At 45.5% G+C, this 7,500-nt stretch overlaps 1 protein-coding gene across 1 annotated transcript in view; it reads right to left on the reverse strand.

Annotated features, from left to right (window-relative positions):
* Positions 1–7,500, reverse strand: part of LOC135092547 (Golgi apparatus protein 1-like) — a 19,379-nt gene that overhangs the window by 11,842 nt on the left and 37 nt on the right. Inside the window, 11 exon segments of the mRNA XM_063991163.1 lie at positions 1–9; positions 267–455; positions 457–514; positions 909–1,030; positions 1,969–2,201; positions 2,844–3,027; positions 3,272–3,431; positions 3,772–4,049; positions 5,009–5,170; positions 6,521–6,559; positions 7,247–7,500. The exon segment at positions 1–9 is cut by the window's left edge and continues 155 nt beyond it; the exon segment at positions 7,247–7,500 is cut by the window's right edge and continues 37 nt beyond it. Coding sequence (XP_063847233.1) covers positions 1–9; positions 267–455; positions 457–514; positions 909–1,030; positions 1,969–2,201; positions 2,844–3,027; positions 3,272–3,431; positions 3,772–4,049; positions 5,009–5,170; positions 6,521–6,559; positions 7,247–7,423 — 1,611 coding nt within the window. The 5' untranslated portion in view covers positions 7,424–7,500.

The following is a 7,500-nucleotide window of genomic DNA, read 5'->3' on the forward strand; positions in this document are numbered from 1 at the left end:
CGCACATTGGGTTCAGCTGTGAGAGAAAGAGAGAGAGGGAGAGAGAGGGAGAGGGAGAGGGAGTGAGATGGTGTTCAGACTGCGCAAGTGTATATGTGTATGTGTGTGTGTGTGTGTGTGTGTGTGTGTGTGTGTGTGTGTGTGTGTGTTAAGGGTAGACACCAGCACACATATACAAACATTTCCTTTCAAATATAACATCCTTGAAAAATAAATTAATTAAAAACACATAACCAAACAGCTCCCCCTCCCCCCCACACACCCTAAGCTCCGCGGTGGGGTGGTACACATATCTGAAGAGAACACGGGAGGACCTGCACCCCATCAACCGAATTCTCCGCCCAGTCCTTCTTGGCGTGGCAGAGTCTGGTCGCGTCATCCACACATGCCTTGTGGAGCTGCGGGTCAAGCTTCCAGTCCCGAGATACAAAGTACTGTATCTCCAACAGGGCCCGCCTCACACTCTGAAGTCATCTCCGGGGTCTCCAGGTGCCGCATCAGACAACGCATCACCCTGGGGGAAGATAGAGGGGTGGCTGTGTGAGGTGGCTGTGTGGGGTGGCTGATGGGTGGCAGTGTGGGGTGGCAGTGTGGGGTGGCTGTGTGGGGTGGCTGTGAGGTGTAGCTTTGATTATGAGTATTAAGGGAGAGTGTGGGCAACAGAGAACAAGCACAGATAAATTAAGGACTAGTGGATGATGTACAGGTAAATAAATAAAGTTCTAGTTAAGGAGAAGAAAGAAAACCAGTGAGGGAAACAAAGGAGGAAATGACAAGAATAAACAAAAGAAGAAAAGAGCGTAACTTGACAAAATGACAAAAACTAACGAAAAAACACATACAGACAATACAGAAAGACATGACAAGTACACACACACACACACACACACACACACACACACACACACCTTGCGTTGCCTCCCATTACATCTTTGCAGGAGGAATCGACCACACCATGACAGGCCTCGTGCAGCACAGGGTCCACACGCCAGTCCTCCCCTGCGTCTGTCTCCTTCACCACCTTCTCCAGCTGTGGGGGAGAGGTGGGGTGAGTGAGTGAGTGAGTGAGTGAGTGAGTGAGTGAGTTAGTATGTACTGTCATATCTCTTTTTTGTTTTATTTTAGTTTTTCATAATTTTGTAATCTGATTTCAATACCACATCTCTCTCTCTCTCTCTCTCTCTCTCTCTCTCTCTCTCTCTCTCTCTCTCTCTCTCTCTCTCTCTCCAACCAACAAAGCTTAAAATGCCTCCTACTCCAATTCTCCTCCATTTCCCCCTTCCCTCCTTCTCTCCATCAATCTGTCAACACGTCTTCTCTCTCCTCCATCCTAACCACCCCTACAGCCATCCATCTCCACTCTCCCTTCCTCTCCTTCACCTCCACCACTCTACAGCCTCCCCTAGCTCTCACTTCCCTCTCATTTCCCCTCCCTTCACTCTTACACTCTTCTAACACTCTATTCCTATCCTGTATGACTGTAATGTTCATCTTCCTTCTATATATATAGGTTTTTAATTCATGCATGTATTTTTTTTGTTTATACTCATCTAAATATCTTCTGATTCACACACACCTCTCTCTACATCTGCATATTTATTCATTTTTCTTTTACAAGCAACCAACAAGCAACATTCTCTCTCTCTCTCTCTCTCTCTCTCTCTCTCTCTCTCTCTCTCTCTCTCTCTCTCTCTCTCTCTCTCTCTCTCTCTCTCTCTCTCTCTCTCTCTCTCTCTCTCTCTCTCCCCTGACTGACCCACACATCTCTTCACACACACACCCAAACACTCACTTCTCTTCTCCAAGCATTCAAAACCCTTCTTTTACTAAACCTCTTCTTTGCTCATTCATCTCCCTCTCTCTCTCTCTCACACACACACACAAACACACTTCTCCTTTACCCACAAACCACCACTGAGTCCCTGCACCTAACACCCACACATCACCTTCCCTCACCCTATCACTTACCTCTCTCTTACACTCATCAGTCACCCTCTTCCTCCCCATCTTGTGCGACCGTGCGTGCTTCATGAGGCAATGCAAGGTCCTTCCCCCACCCTCTGACACCATGCCCCCGTGACACAACTGGTCCAGCTCCTTCTGACACGCCACCATCAAGTCTGGGGAGAGCTTGTAATCCTCCATCAGCTGTCTGCGGTGAGCCAGCATCTCGTCCCTGCAGGATCCGTCAATGCTAGCACCTGTGGGAGGGTGAGGGTTCGTAACGGCTATGGTAGTTTGATGGGTGCTTGTTAGGGGGTTTAGGAGGCATTCTATGGTTCCGGCAGTGGTTTAATGGGTGCTTGTAGAAGTGGGGGGCATTTAAAGGAAGTTTTTGATGTTTTTAGGTGCGTCAAGTGTGGTTTTGTGGTCCTGGTAGGGTTTGTGGGAGTTTAAGGGCCTCTAGTGGAAGTTGTTGTGTATTTAGGTGTGGTTAGGTGTGCTAGTGGAGCTGCTGGAGTGTTCAAGGATGTTTTTGTGGGTCTGGTGGTGGTCTAGCAGGTTTTATTGGAAGTTACTGAGGTTTTCATGTGTGTTTTTGCTAGACGAGGCATAACACTGAAAATTAAACCATGGAAAACAACACATATAAAAACAACACTATTTCCTCTCTCTCTCTCTCTCTCTCTCTTTCTCTAACAATCAACATATACAAAACAATAACACAGCTGAAAAACAACACTACCTCTCTCCCTCTCTCTTTCTCTCACCTTGAAAATCAACACAACAAAACAATAATAGCTGAAAAACAACACAACTCTCTCTCTCTCTCTCTCTCTCTCTCTCTCTCTCTCTCTCTCTCTCTCTCTCTCTCTCTCTCTCTCTCTCTCTCTCTCTCTCACCTTTGCGTAGTGCATTTTCCAGGCACAGCAGGATCTTGGACAGCTTCACGTCATGCACATCATTGGAGCTTCCCTTCCTGCATGAATTCTCCTGGATGGCACTACGACACGCCCTCACAATGCCCCGGTTGGCACGGTAGTCCTGCACGGTAAGCTTTTGCCGTCGTGACAGCTGCTCCGCGCACTGCAAGGAAGGTGGGGAGAGGGGGAAGGGGGTGTTAGATCCAAGAAGGTTGTAATTATGGTACATTTCACACACAATGCCCTTCTCTCTCTCTCTCTCTCTCTCTCTCTCTCTCTCTCTCTCTCTCTCTCTCTCTCTCTCTCTCTCTCTCTCTCTCTCTCTCTCACAAGTCATTCTCGCATCCATCTACACATATGTAAACAAAATTAAATACATACACAAACGCACACACACATGCACACACCTCCTTGCTCATGCCGCGGTCGGTCTTGTGCTTGATCAGGCACTTGTACACGCGGCCCTCGCCAGACCGCACCTTGCCGCAGAACTTCTCCCGGTCATCACGGCAGGAGAAGAACAGCGGCCGGTCCAGGTGGAAGTCATCCGATTGGAGCTCCGCCAGCCTGGGTGTGAGTGATGAGGTGAATGAGGTGGAGATACGAGGGAGGTTAATATGGGAATGTGGATATTGGTGGATGAGTGTGGATGTGAGTCTCTTTCCCTTTCTTCTCCCTGCCCTTCTTCACCTCTTCCCCATTCCTCCTTCTTCTTCCCTCTCTCTCTTTGCTCCTTCCTTCTCCATTCTCTCTACCCTTCACCTCTTCCCTCCACCCTTCACCCTTTCCTTCTCCCTTGTTGTCTCCCCATTCCCTCTTCTATTCCCTCACTCCTCTGCTCCTCACCCCTCTCCCTTTCTTTCCCTCACCTCTTCCCTCTACCCCCTTCCTTCCTCTTCCCCCTCACCTCAGAATCTGCTTATGACACGCCTCCCCCAGCTGGTTTGCATGGACAGACAGACACTCAATCGTGGCACCCTGTGAGTGCACGTATCTTGGCGGAGGGGCCTCGTCGTCCTCCCCAGTGCTCCCCTGCCCCCTCCTGTTGGCGCCCGTTCCCTCCACGCGACCACACTTGAACTTCTGTATCTCCTCCTGGCAGTTGTCAACCATGTTTTTCACATAGCGGTAATCACTGAAGACAATGGCAGCGAGGCGGAGGAGGTACTGCCGGCAACGCTCGTTCTGTTGAGAGAGGGAGGTGATGCGGCTGTGAGTGGAGGAAGGGGAGGTGGAGGGAAATGAAAAAGGAGCAGAGAGGAGGATGTGAGTGAGGGTGAGAGAAGGTGGAGTGAGGAGAAGGGTAAGAGAAGATAGAATAGAGAATAGAGTAGAACAGAATGTGTGAATGAGAGGATGATGAGGAGAGGAAGAGGGGAATGGGAAGAAGTAGAAAAGGAGTTGTGTAGGTGAGAATGAGAAGAGGAGGAGGAGGAGGAGGAGGAGGAGGAGGAGGAGGAGGAGGAGGAGGAGGAGGAGGAGGAGGAGGAGGAGGAGGAGGAGGAGGAGGAGGAGGAGGAAGGGGAAATATAGAAAAGAGGAGGGTGTGTGGGTTAAAGGATGATGAGGAAAGGAGGAGGGGAGGGAAGAGGAGAAGAGTAAGGAAAATAGAAAAGAAACACCAAAACACAGATAAATAGAGAGGAAATGATAGGGATGAGAGACAAAAGAGAACAGAAATGGGAAGAAGAGGCGGGAAAAGAATAAGGGAAACAAGAAATAGAAAAGAGACACAGAAAGACAAATAAATGGATAAAAAAATAAAGAGGAAAGAAAAGAAAGAAAAAGAGAACAAGAGAGAGAGAGAGAGAGAGAGAGAGAGAGAGAGAGAGAGAGAGAGAGAGAGAGAGAGAGAGAGAGAGAGAGAGAGAGAGAGAGAGAGAGAGAGAGAGAAAACAGTGAAAGACAATGAAACAGAAAACACAGGAGGAAGAAGAAAACAACAACAACAACAACAACAAAAACAAAAAACCCTCTCTCTCTCTCTCTCTTTCCTTCTCCCTCTCCAAAAACAACCCACAAAAAAACAAACAAACAAACAAACACACAAACAAACACCACCCTGCTCCTCTCACACCCTCCCTACTTCCTCTCTCTCCCTGACACCCTCCCACTCTCTCTCTCTCTCTCTCCTCCACACCCACCTTTATCTCATTAAGCTTCTCCGTCATGCAGGATATGGTGTGGCCCGGCTCAGTACCAGGCCGACAGTCTTCATTTTCCTTGAGCTCCTCCTCACACACACCCTTGGCCAGCTCCTCGATCCTGCCACTGCGAGTCAGGTTCATCTTGTAGTTCCACAGCAGCTGGTGAGTGGAGGAACAGTGAGAGGAGTTGAGAGGTTGGGAAGATTAGGAAAACATTAAAAAGAAGAGATTAGGAGGTATGGACAGATCAGGCTGGTGCAGATTAGAAAGTTAGGTTTGTCTTGTACTTCCACAGCATCTGGCAGATAGAGGAACACTGGGGAGAGCTGAGAGGTTTGAAAGATTAAGGAACAGTAAATATTAAGGACAAAGATTAGGGAGGAGGGACAGGTTAGGAAGGGACAGATAACGGTCAGGTTAATCTCTGGCAGGCACTGTAAGCATTGAGAGGAGCAGAGAATAGGGAGATTAGGAAACGGTAAATATTATGAGAAAAAAGGGATTTGGAAGAAGTGATGGACTGGGGCAGGACAGAAAGATTAGGTGTGTGGAACAGCGGACACTGAAAAAGACAAACATTAGGAAGAGATGGATTGGTTAAGGAGGGAAAATGAACGAAGAATTTATAGATTAAGGGAGAATAAGTGAATTATGAAGAGGTGGATAAAGAAGAACATATAGATCAGTAGGAATAAATAAATTACAAGGAGATTATTAAGGGATAGATTACGAAGAAGTCAATTAGGAAGAAAAGGTAGATTACAAGAAATAAATGGATTAGAAAGGGACGGATTTGGAGGAGAATAAACCGACGACAGAACACGTACGGATTAAGATGGAAGGATTGAATGGATTTAGGCTGTGACGTCAAATATGGTAGTTAATGTCCAGTTTTTTTTTTTTTTTTTTCGAGATAGACCCTGTATGTATAAATTTTGTAATACCATTTTTTTCTCTCTCTCTCTCTCTCTCTCTCTTAGTAGACTGGATGGTAAAGAGATGAAAAAGTAATGTGAAGAAAAATTGGAAATCTTCATAAATTATCTTCTTATTGTAATTCATTTTATTGTAATTCCTTTGAGAAATTTGAAAGGCTTCATAAATTCATCTTTTTATTGTAATCCCTTTGAGAAGCTTGGAAGTCTTCTTATTGTAATTCATCTTATTGTAATTCCTTTGAGAAGCTTGCAAGTCTTCTTATTGTAGTTCATCTTATTGTAATTCCTTTGAAAAACTTGGACATCTTCATAAATTATATTATTGTAATTCATCTTATTATAATTCCTTTGAAAAATTGTAAGTCTTACTAAATTAATCTTCTTATTGTAATTCATCTTATAGTAATTCCTTTGAGAAATTTTGATGTTTTCATAAATTATCTTCTTATTGTAATTCATCTCAGTGTAAATACTTTGAGAAAATTTAGAAGTTTTATTAAATCAATCTTCTTATTGTAATTCATCTTATTGTAATCCCTTTAGAAAAAAAAAATATATAAAAAAAACTTACATGATTACACTTGTTGCTGACCACATCCTGCAAGTCTCTCTGCAAAGATAAACAAATCACAAACAAACAAATTACAAACAAACTCTCCCCCTCAACTTGAAAACGGATGAATGTCTAACCTAACCCCCAGTACTGGTCTAAAGGTAAAATTAATAAAAAAAAAATACTCAAATAACCTACATTTCTTAATACACATGCACGAATAACCAGCGTCAATTCGGGAAAATAGTATTAATCCACAACACGCTGCGATCTTAATTAAAATATATAAATAGTAGTGTGTCTTGGATTATAGTAACATTTAATATCTTTTTCTCAACTCTCTACTGTTCTCAAAATTATAGTATGAAACATTTTATTTACAGTTCCTAAAATATTAAAAAAAAACGTGAATGTTTCTTTAAGGTAACTTCTTAAATATTTTTGGTGATCGCTACAGAATGGCGGTCTTACTGTTTGTTTCTTTTCACGTCTCCCACTGCCTCTCCCTCACTCACTCCCACTCTCCCAGGCACACCCACCACCACCTGTCACTCCCACACCGCCACAACACGCTACGCTCACTCTCTCGGAACTACACACCAGGACACACTCACCTCCACACACGCACACACAACTTAGTCACTAGCAAACACCAACACCCTTACACCGCCTCACTCTCCCAGACACAGACACCCACACACTCCACCACCTCTAGCCACGCCCCCCACACTCTCCCCCACTCACCCTCTCGTTCTGCAAGCACTCCAGCACGGCGAAGTTACTCCTAGCCTCGTCCTTACAAATGGTGCGAATATCTTCCTTGCAGTCCTCCTCTTCCGCCAGCTTCACCACGCCCAAGCCCACACCCGCGCCTAGCCCCGCCACGCACGCCCACACCCACACCCACGCCCACCCGCCCATCTGCTGCTGTGCTGTGAGGAGATAGATTTGTGTTTTAACTTCACTCCATGCCCCGGCTGGCTGTCCTGTGGTGTGGT

This window comes from Scylla paramamosain, chromosome 40, assembly GCF_035594125.1.
Source record: "Scylla paramamosain isolate STU-SP2022 chromosome 40, ASM3559412v1, whole genome shotgun sequence".
Taxonomy (NCBI): domain Eukaryota; kingdom Metazoa; phylum Arthropoda; class Malacostraca; order Decapoda; family Portunidae; genus Scylla; species Scylla paramamosain.